Source organism: Ooceraea biroi, chromosome 4, assembly GCF_003672135.1.
Source record: "Ooceraea biroi isolate clonal line C1 chromosome 4, Obir_v5.4, whole genome shotgun sequence".
Taxonomy (NCBI): Eukaryota; Metazoa; Arthropoda; class Insecta; order Hymenoptera; family Formicidae; genus Ooceraea; species Ooceraea biroi.
In genome coordinates, this window is record NC_039509.1 from 17,274,126 (window position 1) to 17,295,684 (window position 21,559).

Below are 21,559 nucleotides of genomic sequence, written 5' to 3' on the forward strand. Positions count from 1 at the left end.
GGTCGGTCCGCTTAGCACACAAATGCTTCAAACACTTTCTTTCCTTCTTTTCATTCGAAAGAAGAAAAAGGATAGAAAATATTCTGAAGCATTTGTAATGTCAGCTGGATCGCGGCTTCACTTTCTGAATACAGTTGTAGTTGTTGTCGGTCATCGACGGAGAACCGTTATTTAAAATGGATTTCAAACACCGTGTCAAGTTACGGACTTTTAGTGAGAGACACAACGATAGTCCAGGTATAAAAAGTGTCGGTCGTACGAAAGTCGGATACGGTACACTGAAATGTATCATCTTTAACCACTGTTATTTCGCAGATTTCGAGAATTCGTATGATATATAAGTGACATAACCTACAACAAACTTACTTATGCCTATTCGTGCGGATATTTTCGATTCGACAGTGACAGAGATTTTGTTTGTGCAAAATGTTGGAAGGACTCGTGGCTTGGGTGCTAAACAACTATCTCGGCAAATACGTAGAAAATCTGAACACGGATCAGCTGAGCATTGCCTTGTTATCGGGTGAGGTTATATTACGCTGCGCATTTAATTACGTAGGATTTTTTTTTAGTAAACTGCATTATATGATTGATTAACTATGTATCTTTTGCAAAATGTATCTTCCTTGTGCGTAATGTTGAACAAATTCTACTTTTCATACATCGCATATACCCGCATAATGCGATAGCATAATATTGAATATTGATTCAAACCGAACTAGTTTATTATGTACATTTTTTCCTCTTATGAAAGTTGATTAATTTTGTCGCTATTGCTGTTGCATGTATTTGATTCTTAATGGATTTATTTCCATCAGGGGAAGTTGAATTAGAAAACTTACCCTTGAGACGCGAAGCTCTCCGTCATATCGGGCTACCGATCGAAATTAAGGCTGGATTTATCGGTAAAGTTAGACTGCAAGTGCCAGTTAGACAAATAAGGACTGCATCATGGGTGATAGCTATAGAGCAGCTTTATCTAGTAGCAGGACCAATTAATATAAGCGAGGTAAAACTTTGCTAGACTTCTATTTTGTTCTGTTTGCTGAAAGAGAAATTTCTGTAAACTTGATGGATTATATAGGGCATAAATTTTATTCTTGGGCTAAAAACATATTTCCACAGTACGACAATGAGGCGGAAGAACAAGCAATATTGGAATATAAGCTTAGTCGATTGGATGGGTTGGAAGCCAGATGGAAAGCGGATGTAGAGCACGATCCTGGTTATTATGCCTCGAGTTACAGTTCGTGGTTAAGTTATGGCACGTCTTTAGTAACAAACGTCATTGAAAATTTACAATTAAATATCAAAGATGTTCATATCAGATATGAAGATGGTGTTACGCTACCAGATGGTAAATAATTTCTTTCACACAGATTACTTGAATACAGATTGTTTTATATATACACACATACACGCGTGTATATGTTATGATACTATTGATGTTTCTATTGATGATGAAACTTGCTAGATAATGGTATTGCATTTGGTATTACAATTGGTGCATTAACTGCTCAAAATTGTGACGCTAGTTGGATACCTAGTTGCACGTCTTGGAATCTAACAGACGCGTCTTTTAAGTTGATGGAACTCGATAGTCTTTCGATTTATTGGAATCACGTAAAAAAGGATGAACTTTTTGGTGGTCTTAATTTAGGCGATCTGGCTGTAAGTATAAAGTTTAGTACACATAGGAAACATAATATGCTAGCTATTCCTTTGTATTTTGCAATTAATTTTGATATATATCAATATGTATTAAATTAATGCTTTAAATGCTTGATATAAAACTTGATATTTTTATAGATTGCCATGAGCAAATCCAAAAACTCGACGAAGCACCATATTTTATCACCTGTGAACGCAAGAGCACACATCAAAAGAGATCGAACCGAGCGTCCATTAAGATCTGTTAATAAACCACGTATTGTAGTAGACCTACGTTTAGACGAAGTACCATTGTCCATAACAGATGTGAGTACAAATTGTTTGAATATCAGGGTGGTCTCTTCAGTGTATAACAAGTCGTTATGTTTAGATTCAATATGAAGAAATGGTTACATGTATCAAAGATCTGCATCGCATAAATCGTCGTAAACAACAGTGGCGTTGTAGACCTATAGTTCATGTTAAGGATGGCTGCAAGGAATGGTGGAAGTACGCTGCCAGGTGTCATCTCGGTAGAGATACGCTCAAACCTAAACAATCTTGGGAAGATGCGCTTTCCAGAGCCAGACAGAACGTTCGTTACGTTCAAGCGTACACTAAATTATTAAGTATGAATAAATACATATCTTTCTGGAGATTTTGACGTTGGACGTCTTGATAGGAAATGATGCAAAAGTGGTCGACAAATTTTAATTCTTCTTTTCGCAGGTACACCCACTTCAATCCTGTCCCCGGAGACTAAAGCGTTGAAGGAGAAAGTTGAACACGAACGGAGTTTTGACGAACTACGAGCATTGAGAGAATTGGCTATGCACAAGGTGAGACCTACGAAGCCGCAGCGAGTGTCGAACGGGAAAGTGCCACAAGGACGCGGCATGCTCCTGCAGTGGTTTCCACAGTGGTGGGGTTGGCACTCGAAAACTCCTCACAGCAACGGAGCGCAAACCGAAGGTAACTCGACAACGTTCGACGGTGAGCTGCTGGACGTTCTGGCGGACACCATGGACGACGATACCCTGTTACGTCGCGACATGGTATTCGGGCAGTTCAATTTCGCTCTGGCGCAGGGCGCGGTATCGCTGTGCACCGCGAAAAACGGCTGCGACGGCACGAAAACTGTAATAGAACTGAAGTTCGAGAGAGTGAACCTGAGTTACGAGTCGCGACCCAGATCTGGGTCGCACAAGTTCTCGATCAGTCTGGGCACGTTGCATCTCCACGACTTTCTCACGGAGAATTCCACGTTTCCCATTTTGGTGCAGCCTCAGGTCGCGTCTAGCGTGTTCTCACGCGTCCGCAACTCGTCGGAGAAACTAACAAAACAGGCGCCGTACAACTTGTTCGAACTGATTTACGAAAAGAGGCCATTTCACATCAGCATGGATCATCTGTTGCACGTGTACTCGCAGTCGTTAGATGTCGTGTATAATCCGACTGTGATATACTGGCTGGTAGACTTTATGTGCAAGCCGCACCGTTCGGCGTCGTCCAATCAACGATTGCAAGCGATGAAACGTCGCACGAGAAGGCAGCTGATCAAGAACTGGGAACAGATTCTCGACGGTGACTTCGTGTACCGCTCGTCGTGGGACTTGCAGTTCAAGATCTCCGCGCCACAGATCTTGCTGGTGGAGAGTTTCGTCGATGTCAACGCGGCCGTGGTGATGGTCGATTTCGGCAAGCTACACCTGTCGAACAACACGAATCTGAATCAGATAATGATGAAAACGGAATCGACCATCAGCGACGACGAGGAAGAGAGATTTGAGACGCCTTGCTCCACTCCACCTGGCAGCCAGGAGAATGGCTCGCCACATGATTTCCAGGGCCTATCTGAAACGGAATTGTACAAGAAATTGTACGATCAGTATTCCATTGATTTGGTGGATCTGCAGATTCTGGTGGGCAAGGCGAAGGACAATTGGAAGCACGTTCGTACAAGGGGTATGTCGACCTTACATTTCCTCGAGCGTTTCAACATATCCCTACAAGTTGAACGACGTGTCTTCACTACGTCGGATCCCAACTTTCCTTCGGTCACAGTATCCGGCAATCTGCCAAGACTGGTAGTGCACGTAAACGAGCATAAAGTAAGTGCGATGCGCTTAATGTACAATTTATTATCCAGCTTCTCCACCTCTGCTGGCATTCCACAAAATACGGAAATCGTTAGCATCGAACCTGAAAGCCCCAGGAAGGAAGAGAATCTGGATCGTTCATTGAGCCACGCTGTGATGGTGCAATTTATCATCGACCAAATGACTTTTGATTTGCAATCGAGAGGTCGCAGCGTGGCGGAGCTGCAAGTGTCCGGTGTCCGAGCAGCTCTCAGCAAAAGAGTGGCGGATCTAAGCGTTTCCCTCTCTGTCCACGGATTGCTCTTAGTCGACGCTCTTCAGGAATTTGGTTCCGATTTTGAACTACTTGTGGCTAGTCATAAGCACGTCGGCATGGATAGTGTTTCCGGCATCTTGAGAGATTCGGACCCGACGTCACCTATCTCACCGGAGTCGCCTGAGTCGCCGGACTTTACGAAACCACCGCGACTGACCTCGCCAGTCGCCCTGACCAACGCGCTGTCTAATCTGGTGAACAAAGTGAAAACTCCACATTCACCTCGTGAAATGAGAAGTAACTCGTTAGTCGGTTTGGAAAAATTGGATTCGGAGGCGCTGATCGTCGTGGAACTGACGCTGGTGGACGACCCCACAGAGAACCTGAGGATGGCAAACATACAATTCAACAACCTAGACATCATAGCCAACCAAGCGACGATAGTAGAATTATTGGGATTCTTTCAGAGAATTTTGCCGTTGCAGAAATCAAGGTCGGCGCACATTGCAAGCCGGACAGATTCCTTGTCGAGTCAGAACACAGAGATGAAGACATCGACGAGAACGGAAATCACCTTCGACTTTCATCGCTTGAACGTGCTGCTTCTGCGCGCAGTGGTGCAGGATAATCATTTGGTGGGACAGAAGATCGCCACAGCAACCATGTCGGACGCGCGCATACAAGCCACCTTGGCCGCGAACACGTCGATATCGGGATCGCTTGGTGGAGTGCAGATGCTCGACCTGACTCCAACTGGGAAGACCCATCAGCGGATAATCAGCGTGGGCAGAGATCCGTTAGCGGATCCGCCACATCATCCCCTAGAACATTTCAGCGGACTGTCCGATCAACAACAGGAGGCATTCAAATTTCTGGCCAATCGTAGCACCAAATATACCAGCGAGGATTGCACGGAGATCGACCTCGATCTCACGATACGTGTGGCTAGCGTCTGGTACACCCACGTGCCGCATCTGATATCGGAGTTACGCTCGTGTGTCGACGAATTCAAGCAGTACCTGAGCAACTTCGCGCGACAAATCAGCGCAGCCGCCACTGATATGGCAATCGGTTTGGTGAACGCCGACGATTGGACGATACCATCGCGTAAACGACTGCCAAGCGTCTCGGTCGATCTGGACAATTCAAACACTTTGTCGTTAAGATTGGACGTGCTTCTAGAGAGTCCTGTGCTCGTGATGCCGCGCTCCTCGCACAGCAAACAGGTATTCGTAGCTCATCTGGGCACGATGTTGCTGCAACACGAGCCTCACCTAGGCTCGATGGCGAAACATAAAGTCACGTTGGAGGTGCGCGACATGAATCTGTACTCTCTCGAGATATCCAGTAACATTGGGCAGTCACAAAACAATTTGCCGATGAGAGCCGAGGAGATGTACTCGTGCAAGGAGTCCGGCAAGCCAATACTGCACAATACGACGCTCAAGATCTTGGTGGAGAAGCAGAACACGTTGACGCAAAGTATGACTTTTCTGCTGGATGGCGACTTTACAAATAACGGTCCAATAGTACAAGTGCACGGCGCCGTGATAACACCGCTCAAGGTGTCCCTCTCACGTGGGCAGTACGAGCAACTGCTTGACACTATTAATCGACTGTTCTCCATGCCTACTGTAACTGCCACGGCCGCGGTCGCCGAATATGATGACATCGACGGAGTGTCTGGTTATTCGGAGAAGCTTGATCTGTGTGTTAAGGTCTCGTTTGAACTGCCGAGTTTTAATGTGGAATTGAAACAGGCACACTCGGAGCAACCATTGGTAGAATTGTCGATGCGAGACTTCGTCGTCAAGTACGAAAAGTTACAGCGGAATGAATCCAACATTCAGGTTGCCTTGCGCTCTCTGCTAATGGAAGATCTTCTGTGCCCAGTCGATTCGCGCCATCGCTACATGATGCAGTCGTCGGCACCCACACGCGCCAAATTGTCCACGGGCGCTTCCAAGTCATGTCCGGATCTTGCCTTCGCGCGGCAATACAAAACCGCTTTCGGTTGCGGCAGCTTGCCGGATCGATTGGAGAGCGATACTCTGTACGGCGCGATTCCGCCTCACTGGCGCAGGAAACCGGCAGTCTCGTCCGCTGAGACGCCGAACACGCCGCCACCCTCGCCGGGCGGCATTACGAGCGGGGAAAACTTGGTGCTAATAAACATCAACATGATGCATCCTGAGGAGAGGCTTATCGCGTCGGATGAAGATCAGTTCTACCGTAAGACGGTAACCGTGGACTTCAACTGTCTCGACTTGGTGATAAGCGTAGAATCGTGGATGGTGGTATTCGACTTCTTCGGGATTGCCGGTCTGTCTGGGGCAGCGGACAGTGAGATCGCTGCGCATCGAGCCACTCCTGACAGCGATCGTACCAGTGGAAGCAAGACAGACGAAGACCTGATAGTAAGATCGGAAACGGAGATAGAAGTGAGGTCGTTGACGCTGGTGCTGACGCAACTGGAGCGCGAGATAGCGAAAGCCAATGTATCCAACGCTAACATGCACATTTTCAAAGCCGAGGATGGCAAAACCAAGGTGTCAGGATCACTAGGTTCCATGTCGCTGCTGGACCTGACGCCGCACGGTCGATTCTATCGCGAGAGGTTTCTCTCATCTGGCAGGAAAGCACTGCATTTTCAATACTCGAGCTACGCCGACTGCGATGAGGAACCGTACGACGCGCGACTCAAGCTAGAAATGTCTGCCGTACACTACGTTCACACGCAGAGATTTGTGGCGGAGTTGCAAGCGTTTTTCGGCCACTTCTCGCAGCTGTGGAGTATCATGCGAAATCTGCGATCCGGCGCCGACGCTGTCATAGACATGAACAAGCGTGCCACGCGATTGTCGTTAGAGTTGCACGCTGGTGCACCGGTGATACTGCTGCCAGTAAGCTCCAGATCCGACGAACTGATCCTGCTGGACCTGGGCGAGCTTACGGCACACAATAACTTTCATACGTCGATGGCCGTCCCGGATTGCCTACTGGATGTGATGCTGCTTGAACTGGTTAATATGGACGTTTACGCAGCGCGCCGGCTCAGGTGCGACGCGAGTCTGGATGAGGACACCCTATCGGTAGGCGGCTTTCTCGTGAAGAAGATGGGCTCCTCGCTGCTCACTGATAAGTGTCATCTGAAGCTGCGCATCGAACGGAATCTCGACACTTACATTAGCCGCGACATACCTGACCTCAGCATACACGGCACGCTATCGACGATGGACTGCGCCCTGGACCCGATGCAGTACATGCTGATCCGCGGCCTCCTATCCTACAACATCGGCGAGAACCTGGATGATCTGCGTCTCCTCGTGCAGGATTTGAATCACACGATGGAGTATACGATCACGGCGGTAGAGAATCGCGCGAACACGTGGACCCGATCCTGCATCACTCTCGAGCTGGTAAACGTGACGGTGAAGTTGCACCCGAGTCACAATATCGCCGCGCTGGCGTGCATCAATTTTATTAAATCTCGATTAACGCTGGAATCGCTGAGCGATGGTTCGCAGGATATTGACCTGGTGTCGCAGGAGATATTGATCACCGATACACGTTTCCAGAACGAGCCGGCTGATCGGCGGTGCAACGTGTTCACGCGGATCCTACAGCCGTTGAGAGATACCATCAACGCGGAAGATCGCGTTCAAGCCGAGGTGCATCACAGGAAGCGCAAAACTTTCGCGGCGACGACTATCCTGCTGCACAGCATGCGATTGACTGCCATCCTGGACTGGTGGGAGGCTGTGCGAGACTTCGTGTTGTTGAACTCACCGGAACCCGACCCCATACCTGGTACTGCGCAAGTGATCGTCAATCAAGAGGCCGAGGCCACCGATGCTGCGATCGTCGTGCCGTTCGAATTGAAAATCAACATCACGGACTCCGAACTGGTCATCGTCGAGGACACTGCGATGCTCGACACCAACGCTGTAATCTTGAAGACCACTGCCGTTCTGTCGTATCGTTCGACACCGCAAAAGGGCAAGAAGCCCCTATCTTGCAATCTCTCGCACTGCGAACTGTTCTCGTGCGTTTTGGGCCTGGAGAACGAAACCGCTCTGTCAATTATCGACCCAGTCGGGGCGAGTTTGGATTTGACACATGACAAGTGCCTGGAGATACAATTGCAGCCGCTGTGCGTGAGACTGAGCTACCATGATGTGACCATGTTCTCCAGGATGCTGAGCTCACTGCCCAAGCAGACGTTATGGGCGAAGCAAAGGTCGAGCGTAGTGGCAACGGAGAGCGATCAGATAGCGGATACCCAAGTGTCGAAGCTGACTACGTTGGGTTTCGCGGAGGCGGACTGCAGAGTGGCGCTGGATTGTTGCAACGGTCAGCTAGACGACGCCGCTTTGTGGCTAACGCAGAACGCCGTGCCGTCGAGCTCTGGAGCAGCCGCGACAGAGTCGAGCTTTCGCACTGTGGAGGTGCAGGCGTCCTGCATGCGGATTTGTATCATCGATGACTGCCGGGACGCAGACGTGCCACTGCTGGAAGTTACGCTGGCGGATTTCAACATGCAGAAGATGAACCAGCAACCCGGCTCGTTGTCCGCCACCTTCAGCGTGGATTATTACAACCGAGTGTTGAGTGGGTGGGAGCCATTCGTCGAACCCTGGCGAGCGAATATTCAGTGGGAACAGACGCTCACTAACTCACTCGATTCAAAGAGGCTGCACTTGTCCATCAATTCTCAGGACTCTCTGAACGTAAACGTCACCTTAACGTTGGTAGAACTCGTGCAACTAGTCAAGCACAACTGGACGCAGGATTACTACCTATCCAACGGAGATCTAGTCGTCGACAAACCGGCGCTCAAGGCACAAGTGTATCGACGACGATCGCCTTTCATACCTTTCGCTCTGAAGAACGAGACTGGCTGTAAGCTCTGGTTCAAAACGTTCATTGCCACCGCGGATGACACGATAGATGTCGGTAAAACGTCTTCTCAAGCGAGGAACGTTACGAAGAAGGACGACACGTGGATAGAAGTGCTTCCGGGACGTACGACACCGTTTACGTTTGAAGTGAGGGGCAAGTTGAGGCATCACGCAACGCATATTGTGAGACGGCATCAAATTGCAATTTTAGTCGAAGGATGGAAAACGGTTGATCCTGTGACCGTCGACCGCGTGGGCATTTACTTCCGGCACGCAAACGCTGATACTAACGAGTTTCAGGTAAGGTAAATAATTAAATAATTCTTAAATAATAAAATAATTCTTTCGTTTGCATTCACTCGTCGCGTCTGGACTAGACAAGCATTATTTAAATCTATTATTCCACATCTTGCGTAATGTCATTTATTAAGATGTTACATATTTTCTTTAAAAGGGAATTTATAATCATTATTGTTTTGCAAATCCCGTATTGTTCGTTTCCTTTTTTCATACACTATATATATTCATATTTTTCTTGATACCTAAAGACAGACTTTTAGTAAATTCAATATATACAATGTTGGGTTGTATGATGATAATGCTATTTAATTTTAGGCGATTACATCTAGAACTAGAATCGTATTTGCCGTGGAATTGGAAGGATCCGCCAGGAAGTTAGTTACTATTAGGTCAGCTCTTCAAATATCCAATAAACTGGCTCATCCGATCGAAATCAAGATGGAACAATCGTTGAATCAACTTGGATGTCGGTTTCCTTGATTCCTACGTATTTATCTTGATGACGACTGACAAGCTCGATCAACGATTTTATTCTTTCAGATTTACCACTAACTTCAATTAACAGTGGGAGAATTCTTCAAGTGCCGGCACAATCGGTGATGTCTGTGCCCCTGACACACACTGGAGTGCAGATGTGCTTCAAGCCGTTCATCTCGAATCACCTGTTCCAATATTGCACGGAATCAGTAGACTGGACGATAGTCAAGAAACCACTGGAAGTCGTGGAAAATCACATCACTTGTCGAACCAATCAGACCGATATATTCAGGTATGGAATAGAATCTTTAGCGAATGCTAGCAAAAAAGTTGAATTCGTAATCCATTCTGCAGAATGTGCGTAGCGGTGAGACGAAACAATTACCCGATCGACATGCAAATGTTACCGGCGCACACGATAACGGTAATGGCTCCCATTACACTGGCGAATTTGTTACCATACGAATTGACGTACGATACGGGTATGGAGGGTGGCAGAATTACGCCTGGCTGCAACGCAGACCTGCATTGTTCTGATTTGAACGAACAACTGGAGATTACGATTCAATTGGACGGTTATGTGGGATCAGGAGTGGTATGTCAAGCATGTGATCTTATATATACTCCTGTCTCTCGATATCTCTCGATAATAATTTGGTTTATTGAAATGAATATATTATTTCAGATAATATTGCCACCACACAGCTGTTCCTTCACTGCCCGTCTCAGACTGCTAGACTCCGCCAGCAGAATGCTTTGCTTACAGGCAGCTGTAGTGGTGGAGAAAGGTTCAGCCATGCAGATCAACATCACCGCGCCTTATTGGATCATAAATAAGACCGGCTTGCCATTAGTGTTCAGACAGGAGGGTGTTGGTATTGAAGCGGCGGGACAATTCGAGGAGCATGAGAGAGCGAGAATGGTAGCGCCGCTGCTATTTTCATTCAGCGACGAGGAGGCCAGTAGGACTTTGTCGGTGAGGGTTGGCACTGAAGTGCATCCTCACGGCGTACCACAGTGGTCTCAGCACTTTCATCTGCAACCTGGGATACACGTAAGTTAAATAAGACTGTTAAATAAGATTATTCCAATTTTTATTGTAACAATTTTTATTGCTTTAATGTATGGATAGAATAAATTTAATTATTTATTTATTGGAAATTTTTGCTAAAAAAAGTGTCTTAATTATTCTGACGCTGATGATATGTTTCGCAGGTTCATCGCTTGAGAGTTAGCTTACGCGACGGCAGACCGGACATAGTCTACTTGATCAGCGTGGCCACTCGCGCGGCGAGAGGAAGATACAGGGCAACTACAGTAGTTACGCTATCACCGAGATACCAGCTGCATAACAAGTCATCTTATACGTTAGAGTTGGCACAGAGATGTTTCACAACGACAGTAGTAAGTCTTTTACGTGGCTGATTGTTGACATCGTAACAGAGCGACTTTGTTGCTTACTGTACTATTGTACATCGTTCTTAATCAATTCCAGTATCATCCAAATGCTCAGGCGACGCACATAACGATCATGCCCGATTGTCACATGCCTTTCCATTGGCCACGATTGGATAAGGACTTGCTGCTTTGCGTCAGAATCATCGACGTGCCGAACTGTGTGTGGTCGGGCGGTATCAGATTGGACGACAATTACTCGTTAACCGTTAACGTCAGAGATGCCATGGGGAAGATGCATTTCCTACGAGTGGACGTTGTGTTGCAGGAGATCACTTACTTCATCGTGTTTACCGATGCCGATACTATGCCACCGCCTATAAGAGTGGACAACTTCTCGGAAGTTGCACTGACTGTCAACCAGGTATGTAGTCTTACGTACTTTTTGGTACTTTCTATAAATTTTTATGCAACGTTTACAGAATTATATTTATTATTTTATCTATTGCATCAATAATCGCCATACTTATCGATTGTTTCTTTTTTCATGTTACAATTAATTTATACATGTAGATTGCAGTGCCCGACAATCTGCAATGGACCGTCAGATCACATTCATCGGTACCGTACGCGTTGGATGAACCGATACAGGCCGCTGGTTTAGTGCTAACAGCACCGGGAGGCGCGACAGCTTCGTACGACCTAAATGCGCTCGGGGAGGGCAGAGGACTGACTTACGAAAATTTCATTTATATCGCGTTCGCAGGTAATGTATTTTAAATAGATGAAGTAAAGAGATGGTATTCCATGCGTATATTAATTACCTAATTTTCCTCTACAATCACAGGTACTTTCAAGAGTGATTCCGATCTCGGAACAGGCGAGAGCGATCTGGATCCGTTGGATGTAGAAACTCAGAGATTGGTCTTAGAGGCTGGCCCCGGTGGCGTGGTCACCCTCCGAAGAAAACAGTACGGTGCTAGATCACAACTTTGGAGAATGACCGGTGATGGACAGTTACAGCACGAAGGTATGCAACAGACATGATATCAGTGCACCATGACACGTCTAATTGACGAATTCAAATGATTAACATTTTATTCTAATTTCTAATTTTGACGAAACAGGTTCCAGTCCACCAAGAGACAAACATTCCAAAGCTGCAAACATGATATTCGTTTTGGACATAGCAGGCACTGCGCCACAACCGTTCACATATTGCCCCCTCGCCCTGAGAAAGCCTGACTCCAGGCGAAAGTCGACGCAAACGTGGCGATTTACCGACGACGGTCGTCTGTGCTGCGCGCATAAAAATATGTGTGTTCAGTCGAAAGATGGCTTTATAGGACTGTGCGAAGGTTAGCACTTCGTTGTTCGTTTGTACTCGCACTCGAGGCTGAGCTGATTCGCTTAGCAATCTGATTGACGAGGATTATATTTTTTATTTATATTTTATTACTCATTTGCGAGCTAGTTGTCGTTTTACGTACTCGTGATGCAAATCAAATGCCTTTGTCCGTAAACGCAAAGCATGTGGTATAAAAAAAATCAGATGAGTATATGATATCATCGAAACTGGCAAAACGCGTTTTCCATATTGAACGTTCACCACGAAGCGACATTGATGGTAGATGCTGATTGAGTAATCCAGGAGAACTCGTGAGACTTGTTTCACGATGTTACATTTGATATATTCTATTATTCTGATTATCTGCCAATTGTTCATTGTTCGTAGATTCTTAATTAAGATTCCTCTACTTCTTCTTGTTACTCTCTTCTCGCTATTTTTGCTTCGAAAAACCTAAATTGATTATGAATGTTGCAGGCGGCAGTGTCGCCCGTTGGCAAATGTGTACGTATAGTTTCAGAGTACGCACTAAAATCGGTGGTTTCCTAAGGGCTTGCCCATAAGTATTACATACTGTAATATCTTTGCTTCTTTCACTCTTCCCGTTTTTTTTTCTTTTTCTTTTTCCCCAAATAAACTGCAATCGCATATATTCACGGGTACGTCAAAGCGCGATATAGACAACACGATTTCTCTCTCTCTCCCTCTTTTTTTATTAATTTCTTTTTCGCAACTAATACATCGTAATTAATACTAACCCATAGCTGTTCAACTCCTTGCAACTAGTCAATTATGGCGTTATCGTACTCCGGCGTATAATGCTTTTGCATTCGCAAACTTTCCGAGTCATGTAATTTTGTTTCATGCACTTTTACGATTAAAGAAGCACTCCTGTTTTTGTAGGGAGCGAAGCTGTACTGGGTCCTCAGACGAACAGCAGTCCACCGCCGGTCGAACAACGAGTAGGTAGACAAAAGTTACGACCGGGCTCTGGATTCTTATCGATAAGGGTGACTACCGACGGTCCGACTCGTGTTCTGCAAATCCTGGACATCAAGGAAAGGGTATGTGTCAACTTTGCTGATATCCGTTGGCCTTTACTCAAAGGTTTTATCTTAAATTGACGAAAATATGAACAAAAAATAAGTGACTGAGTTTTTTGCTACAGAAGAAAACGTTCGCCTTACTCGAGGAACGCGACTGGTCGCACATTGCCGTGAGCCATCGGCCCACTCAAGTCGACGCCGACGTTAAGAAGCTAGATTCCAGTGAATTGGATCTGAAGCTGCACTTGCCGGCTGGTCTTGGATTGTCCATCGTCTCGCAAAGACCAGTGGAGGAGCTACTGTTCGCGCGATTGGCTGGAATCTCTTTGGATGTAGTGCAGACCCCGTTGAACACCACGTTGGATCTGAGCGTCGCTGACGTGCAGATCGACAATCAACTGTCCGAAGCGCAATGCACGTCGGTTCTGTTCGTGACTCGTTCATCCCGCACGGAGGACGAGTATCGGCCTACCCTCCACGTGGTGGCCGAGAAGCTACAATCGAGGAATCAGAACGCCGAGATATACAAGCACGTCATCGTGAGCGTCAAGCCCCTGTGCGTGCATCTGGAAGAAAAGTTTATCTTAAAGCTGGCAGCGTTCCTCGGCATCGGCAAGTCGGAACTGGAAGTGCCAGTCGACGAAAATGATTTCAAGGCGCAAAGATTCATCTCCGAAGTATCCGCTGCACACGCTAAGAGATATTACTTTGGTGCCTTAAAACTCGTTCCTAATCAAGTACGAAAACGTCAACAGAAATTCTCTTCAATTGAGATATAAACAACGTGCACTTTATTCGTTTAACACGTATCAACTTTATGTTTTTCTTTCTGCAGGTAAAACTTAGTGTGCTCACCACTACGAAATTGCCCTACCATCTGCAAGCTGTAAAGAGGAAGCTGGGGTTGACTCTGATTAACTTTGAGAATGCCACCATTGAGTTGGAACCGTTCATCAAGAAGCATCCGTTTGAGAGTAGCCAATTCTTGATGCACTCTATCGTGAAGCACTATAAAGATGTAAGAGATGGTCTGAAATATTTGTACACTGCATTTGATTACGTTTAATAAATAAACCGCATCGTTTCAGGAACTGAAGTGGCAAGCGGCAGTTATCTTGGGTTCTGTAGATTTCTTGGGAAATCCTCTTGGATTTATGAACGACGTGACGGAAGGTGTTTCCGGGCTTATTTATGAAGGCAGCGTGAAGAGCTTAGTGAAGAACGTCACGCACGGTATCTCAAACTCCGCGGCAAAGGTCACGGAGTCCTTGTCGGATGGTCTAGGCAGGGTGATCATGGACGAGAGGCATGAGGAGGGCAGACAAAGAATCCGAGCCAACACTACGGGTAGCAGCGATCACTTGGTGGCTGGCTTGAAAGGTTTGGGCTTTGGTCTACTGGGCGGTGTCACCAGCATATTCAAACAGACTTATGACGGAGCGACCAGCGAGGGTTTCCCGGTATGTAACGTCGCAAATCGAAGCACAAGTTGTATTTCGTTGGAAGCAACACATAATTGCACTTAGAGTCGCTGTTGTATCGTCTGTATAGCTTTAGGTGATATGAAATGAAATTCCAGGGCTTCTTTGCGGGTTTCGGAAGAGGAGTAGTGGGCACAATAACGAAACCCGTCGTCGGGGTTCTGGATCTAGCGACAGAGACAGCCACCGCTGTACGCGAGACGAGCAGGAGGTAGATACATTCCAAGATTACGTGCAGTTTAATTGAGAATTCGACGAAACGTATTTTAAATTGCTTTGCATTGAGTATTGAGAGTTCTTGAGATCTAACCGATGATCTGATTCATGTGTAGCGCTAATCGCACCATACCGAAGCGTGATCGACCGCCACGTGTGGTCAGTGGTTCCACCGGATTGCTGCCACCGTACAATCGCCAGCAGGCCGAAGGCCAAGAATTCCTGTACAGCATTAACAATCGTGACTACTCCGAGCTCTTCGTGGCCTACGAGTGCTTGTGCAGCGGTACGGAAAATCTCAAGGTGCTCGTGTCCAACGAGAGCGTGCGCATCATTTCTGGCGGGTCGAAGGCGATAGTGACCCAGGTCAACCTAGCAGATCTCTTGTGTTGCCAGCCGATGCAAAAGCCCCAAAGCAATAACGTCACCCTGTACTACATAGAACTGATATCTCGCTTTGATTCGTCAGCCGCGGTCAATTTGGACGGATTGGCCGAATTGTGGAGGCGGCCAAAGGTGCGTTGCGACAGCGAGGAGGTAGCAAAACACGTGAGTATATTTAAACATAAATATACATTGCATACAATTCCAAAGTATGATACAATTACTTCCTCTTGATGTCACGTAACAGATTTCGATATATTACTATAATTAATTTTTTTTCTATAATAAATAATTTATTTATTTTTAGGTATCACAGCAGATCAATTATGCCAAAGGGATGCACGAAGAACGCAGCTTAACGTTGTCATCGTCGGATAATATGTTAGATGACGTACAATACTATAAGTAATCATGCTAATCGACCTTGCAATGAGAATTCGATCTTATTTATTAGAGACTATACAGTCAGGTTTTTATCTTTCGTAGAGTGCACGATCAGTAATGTTTTAATGATCGCTTAACGTTAAGTTTACAAAAAGACTGATGTGGAGGTACGGTGAAAGTACTGTAAAAAGTAATGTGATTTCAATTAACGCCGGCACACGAGCCGTAGCTGCAAGTCGCACATCGAAATCTCGCAATCAGACTCTCCTCTCGCGTCTTGCAGTTGTGGCGCAACTATTTTGGCGTAAAAATTTTTGATACAGTTCGATAAGGTATAAAAATCGATAAGATAAAATAGATATATAAAAAGAAAGTGAGAGAGAGAGAGAGAGAGAGAGAAATAGGAAATTTTCTAATCGTGTACATAGATATATATACGTGCTGGTTTCCTAAACGTTACATGTACATAATCCATGTTTCCAGTTACAGGAAATTTTAGAAGCACTATTTTCAATGAGATTTTTTTTAGAGCTAACCTAGAGTTAAAAGTCACCTGTAAAAATTCAACGAAAAGTCATCGCGAGCTTTTTTTTCCTCGGCTAAAAATTTTACTGCGCTTTCAATTGCTAACTCAAAGTTGATGTATCGATTTTGGAACAAGTATGATTTTCTTTTTTTCACAATTAGCTTAGACTCGATGGTCTACATACATCTTTATGTACATACGTATCAAAACCAACGAACTTAACACTTACTGTCGTGAAAAAGTAAATTTATGTAACATAGAGATAGCAATGTATCAGAAAAGCAATTAAGCCAAAGCCTTCATACGTATTTACATTCAGTAAACGTAAGAATTACGATAACAACAATAAGAGCGTATATTTTGCAAGCATCAGGATTCGATAGCACGTGTCTCCTCTGTTTTATTTAACCACTCTTTCTGTTTTGTAATGCCTCGTAACATCTTATCGCGTACTGAGAAACGTATGTAAACTGTACAGATAGATCGATTCTAGAGTCAGCTATATTTAAATACTTTTGTAAAGCTGGCGTACGTTGCGGAAAAGTAATATATTTGTAATATATATATATCCACGTTGTGATATCCGTTAAATGAATTAATAAATGTTATATCTGCAACAGTGTATTTTTCATAAAATAAAATACTGTCGATGCGTTACATTTTTCAGATACTGCATCTGTCGCAGAGAAGATGAAAGAGACAGTACAGTGTGAATTTTTGAAGTTTTAGTAAAGGTACAAAACAAATATAGAAAATGTAATGGCAGTCGCTTTCATAACTTTAATTTTTCTACCATTTAAAGTGCGCGCCTTTCCCCCTCCACTGTACAGTGCAGCAATATGGCGTCTCGCAAGATCGACTGGAAACGTCATTTTTAAATAGCCCAGCCGAATGCGTACACGTATTTGAATTCTCGAAAGACGTGCTTGACGGTTCAGCGACATTCCTGTTGCCACGCGTTTCTGCCGTTGTGATTCTTTCATCGTCTTGCGGATACATGTAACGGAAGCTTCCTCGTGGCACATAACCTAAGAATATGGAGGAAACGTATTTAGACGACGGGCCTGCCGAAAATTTCGAAAGAGCCACCCTCGAAATCGCCAACACTGACAGTGAGCTTCATTATAAATTTTCGTACATAAACAATTTTTTGACAAGAGATTTTTAATCTAGGGAAAGGCATGATTAATTAATTAACGTGTTGTCGATCATCCTTCTCGCCTCGTTTGATTTCAGTCAAATCAACGACGGAGAGCAGCGATGACACGTCAAAGCGGAATTCCAGTTCGAAAAACATGTGTAACGTGCCTTTCCGGCACATAGACGTTCACACGTTCTTCACCGACAGAAACGAGGTCGTAGAGAGAGCGATAAACGATTGCACGGAGAACCTGATAAAGGAACACAATGACGAACTTGTTGGAAGTTGGCTGTTGACCGAGTACGTGTTATCAGTATAAATAATTGTTTTTAAAATGATTTTTTTAACGATTTCCTGTGCCTTTGTTATTATTGCAATTTTGTAAGTTCTGACAGGAAAATTTGTTTATTTGTAGAATAAGTTTGTGGGATACAGAGAAAGAAAGACTCGTCTTGTTGGCAACGAATGCTCTTTATTCTGTAAAGTATGACTTTATCTCCTTAAAGATACTTGATTTTAATCGAGTGCCCATATCACTGCTCGATACAGTAATTACAGGTGATTTGATTTATCCAACTGCATCCCTTGCTCCGTGAGTACTAATAATAATTTGTGTAGTAAACATTCATGATAAACATAAACTTGTGCTTGTTTAATTAAAATGACTCCTCTGATTATTCTCTTTCTATCGCTAAAAATAAGTGACGATTTACGAGACAAAACTAAGGCAAACGTGTAACATAAATATTTTATATAACTTCTTAGTCAACTTCACAGCTTCTTTGTTGTCTATTTCATGTTTGTGGCGTTTTATTCAAGCCAATTTAATATCTTTTAGACGATTAAGCGGATTAGCAGAAGGCGTGTCGTCTATGATTCAATGTGCAGTGCGTCAAGAGTGGTCGTCTGTTGCAGGTTGCTCTGGTCTTACTCAATTCGAGCCTAGGTAGCTTTACAGCTTTATATTTGTCCAGCATTGACTCGCTATATTTGTTTGTTTGTTTGCTTTGGATGAGTTTGTTGGTCCGGTTTTTTTATCGAACAATGCATCTGGATTAATGCTTTTAAAAGATGCTTTTTTAATAATATTTTTATTTTAGTATTTTTATTACAAATACTTTTCACAAAGTGTTAAACTTGATCCATTTTCATGGCGAGGAGAAGAGAATCTTTAGAGTGCATTCTACTTTTATAAAATCAATGTATATCATAATTCTTGTAAAAAAGGACCTGTGAAAACAGTATCTTGGACATTTCAGGAAGCGACACATGCCTGGAATGAGACTCATGTGGAATAGAGGACAACCCTTGCCTTTGATAAAAAAGTGGAATCCGTTCGCGAAAGACATACCGTGGCTCACGTACGCTAGTCATCCTTTGTTTTGGTATAAAGGTAGATAATCAATGATGAATCATAAGTATTACTGCAGCGATATCGAACAAGATTCGTTATCTCACCTGATAAGAATCTGTTAATAACTCGAGATATTCTCTCTTGCAACAGGAACTGAAGTTGTGAAAACGAGGTTCGACATAGACGCTTTTCAGACTACGCTCAAAAGTTTACTACCCCGGGGATGCACCGTCATCACTATGCCAATAATCGTAGAGAATTATTGCGGAGTCGGTGCCTTAGTGCACAACAGGAACGGCTTAGGTTTCTTTAAGATACGCGGCAAAGTCAGTTTCTAATCTCGTCGATCACGTTGTAGGATCGCGTTGTAGTGTTACGTACAGGTATTTTCTCTGAGCTTTATATTTTTCTCTCGTTTGAGAATTCTTCTCTTGTAACATCTATGTTACAATGTTTGCGATCTGACACTTGTAAGATACTTACTAAGGACTAGCAATTGATATTGCAATACAATCACTTCTATGATAGACTATATTTAGGATAAGATACAGGATTTTAAAAGATCGTATGCAGGCATGTATACAAAGTTTTCGAAACTACAGTAAATCTCCGTATAAACGCGACGGATATTCCACGTTATACGAATTCGTATTATTTATTATACGAACTTCAAACGTTCAACAATTTTACGTTAAGAATAAGTTTTGCATTTGAATTTTGCTAAAAAAAAATTCACACGACTTTTCGATCAATTCAATGTGTATAGAAGCCTGCAAATCATTTATCTTAACTATATATCATGCGAATTAGTTGTATTTAGTTATTTAACGCGTTACACGGGGCCGATTTACTGCATTATTAGGCATTGGCGCAATTTTTCATGTTATACAAATCTGTGTTATACGAGATCGCGTTATACAGAGGTCTACTGTATTTTAACTTAATTTCGTAAGAAACAGTAAAGCCTATTAGTGATAATTTTCATTAACTAATCATATTTTCTGCAATTTTTAAACATAAGAATTACATATTTATCTATAATTGTCAATTATTTTGTTTATAAATATGTTTGACACAACACTTGCATTATATGGAAGTTTGTACTTGTAAATTATATATACATTGCACTATGTGCCAGATTTTCAATATATTTTAAGAGAAAGCATTTTAAGATGTTCATTTTGAAATTTGTAAGATTTTTAAAAAAATGTTTCATTATATAAGAATCAAATACCATCACTTGGTACCTGGATTACTATGCAAGAAACTTTATAAATAGAAATAAATAGTATCTATTGTAAACTTTTATCATAGAGAAATGTAATGTACATGAAATGTATACATGGTACAGTATGTCTACTTCGGAATTAAAAATAAATCAGAAATCTTGAATCTTTATAATTTTAGGTTCAATGAGATATCTTCTAATATCTCGCAGTCAGGTATCTTGAGCAATTCATATTTCGGAAATATCCTATCCTAAAAAAAGAAAATGCTTAAAGATGTCTCCTTGTCACTGACTTTTATCAATATATTGTATTAATATTTAATCGTATTGTATTAATATTTAGAAAATTGAAATACTTGATGTTACTAAATTTTTTATATATTCATTATTATATATACATATGTATATTGTACGATAGCGAGCGCAGAAGAAAAGTTTTGCGGCCTATAAAGATCGAAGGAAAGTAACCGATCATGTTATCCTACGAAAGTTCACTTACGCACACTGCACGTGTAAAGTGTATGTATATGTATACATTTATCAGCTGACTGTGTTTATTCCTATATCTACTTCCAGATTACGTAGGTGAGGTTAGGTAGGGTTAGGTATTCGAAGCAACAGATAGGTGGCTTGTTTGTACCACCTGTTGATTGAGCACAGTTGCGCGAATGTCATGATCACCATATGTGCACCATATGTAACCTAATATTTAGATTAATATTTATTTTGTTACCGCATTTCTCCGCTGAGTGAGGAGATCGTCGCACCTTCACACGCAGAGGTATTATCACGCAATTGTAAATGTATATATACTCTGGAATATATTATACTATTTTATTGAACAATGTTCTCCATAATTTTGCGGTGACTTCGTCATGTTTTTATCGTCGATGACGTGTACGTGAAACCCATGCTGTGATGCCCATCGTAAGAATCAGTCATTGGAGTAATCAGTAATGATAAATTATAGATATAATTTGTTCGATATATCTATGAAATGAGACAAACTGCGCAGATATGTAACACGGATATATCAATCATATTAATTGATATATATTTTATATATCAATTTAATTATATATCAAATTGATGTTTTATATATCATTTTGAAGCATCGCGCATGTACATCCTACAATATAACATACATATATTAATTTAAAGGGAAGCTGCAGAGAGGAGCTCTGCATTGCGAGTGCAGTATGCCACGTGGAACGTACGCATGCGTATTCTTGGAATTTAAACCGACTTTCGTACACAGCTGATCTCGCGGACGGTAAGCATAAATAATGAAAAAGTAGCGTAGCAGTAAATGTCTAAAAAAGGATAAAGGATAAAGGAGGACAAGAGTAAAGAGAAATTATTGGCAGATATTG

The 21,559-nt window shown here is 43.3% G+C and overlaps 2 protein-coding genes across 5 annotated transcripts; both read left to right on the plus strand.

The window, feature by feature from the left end:
* Positions 1-47: 47 nt before the first annotated feature.
* LOC105282671 (vacuolar protein sorting-associated protein 13D) lies at positions 48-17,080 on the plus strand. 3 transcript variants are annotated; one of them, XM_026969104.1, is made up of 25 exons: positions 48-237; positions 316-523; positions 819-1,009; positions 1,126-1,357; positions 1,475-1,671; positions 1,810-1,977; positions 2,042-2,279; positions 2,380-9,206; positions 9,522-9,672; positions 9,747-9,975; positions 10,038-10,278; positions 10,369-10,737; positions 10,899-11,087; positions 11,179-11,502; positions 11,652-11,844; positions 11,926-12,108; positions 12,206-12,436; positions 12,904-12,930; positions 13,330-13,490; positions 13,595-14,209; positions 14,308-14,490; positions 14,561-14,932; positions 15,052-15,164; positions 15,286-15,718; positions 15,861-17,080. In XM_026969104.1, the coding sequence occupies exons 2-25, from the start codon at positions 427-429 to the stop codon at positions 15,960-15,962; spliced, it is 12,066 nt and encodes a 4,021-aa protein (XP_026824905.1). In that variant the 5' UTR covers positions 48-237; positions 316-426; the 3' UTR covers positions 15,963-17,080. The 3 variants fall into 3 exon arrangements, with proteins under 3 accessions (XP_026824905.1, XP_026824906.1, XP_026824907.1); XM_026969105.1 differs by lacking the exon at positions 12,904-12,930; XM_026969106.1 differs by lacking the exons at positions 48-237; positions 316-523; positions 819-1,009 and having other exon boundaries at positions 1,268-1,357; positions 1,536-1,671.
* Positions 17,081-17,329: 249 nt separating this feature from the next.
* Positions 17,330-21,026, plus strand: LOC105282647 (tumor protein p63-regulated gene 1 protein). Of its 2 annotated transcripts, XM_011344803.2 has the most exons (6): positions 17,330-17,575; positions 17,700-17,904; positions 18,020-18,196; positions 18,443-18,550; positions 18,864-18,997; positions 19,109-21,026. In XM_011344803.2, the coding sequence occupies exons 1-6, from the start codon at positions 17,500-17,502 to the stop codon at positions 19,294-19,296; spliced, it is 888 nt and encodes a 295-aa protein (XP_011343105.1). In that variant the 5' UTR covers positions 17,330-17,499; the 3' UTR covers positions 19,297-21,026. The 2 variants fall into 2 exon arrangements, with proteins under 2 accessions (XP_011343105.1, XP_011343113.1); XM_011344811.2 differs by lacking the exon at positions 18,443-18,550 and having other exon boundaries at positions 19,109-20,356.
* The last annotated feature ends 533 nt before the right edge of the window (positions 21,027-21,559 follow it).

Coding starts and splice junctions, on each gene's coding strand:
- LOC105282671 (XM_026969104.1), top strand. CDS start 427: ATGTTGGAAGGACTCGTGGCTTGGGTGCTAAACAACTATCTCGGCAAA. Junction 524..818: donor GAGCATTGCCTTGTTATCGG/GTGAGGTTATAT, acceptor TATTTCCATCAG/GGGAAGTTGAATTAGAAAAC. Junction 1,672..1,809: donor TTAATTTAGGCGATCTGGCT/GTAAGTATAAAG, acceptor ATATTTTTATAG/ATTGCCATGAGCAAATCCAA.
- LOC105282647 (XM_011344803.2), top strand. CDS start 17,500: ATGGAGGAAACGTATTTAGACGACGGGCCTGCCGAAAATTTCGAAAGA. Junction 17,905..18,019: donor GGAAGTTGGCTGTTGACCGA/GTACGTGTTATC, acceptor GTTTATTTGTAG/AATAAGTTTGTGGGATACAG. Junction 18,551..18,863: donor CTTACTCAATTCGAGCCTAG/GTAGCTTTACAG, acceptor TGGACATTTCAG/GAAGCGACACATGCCTGGAA.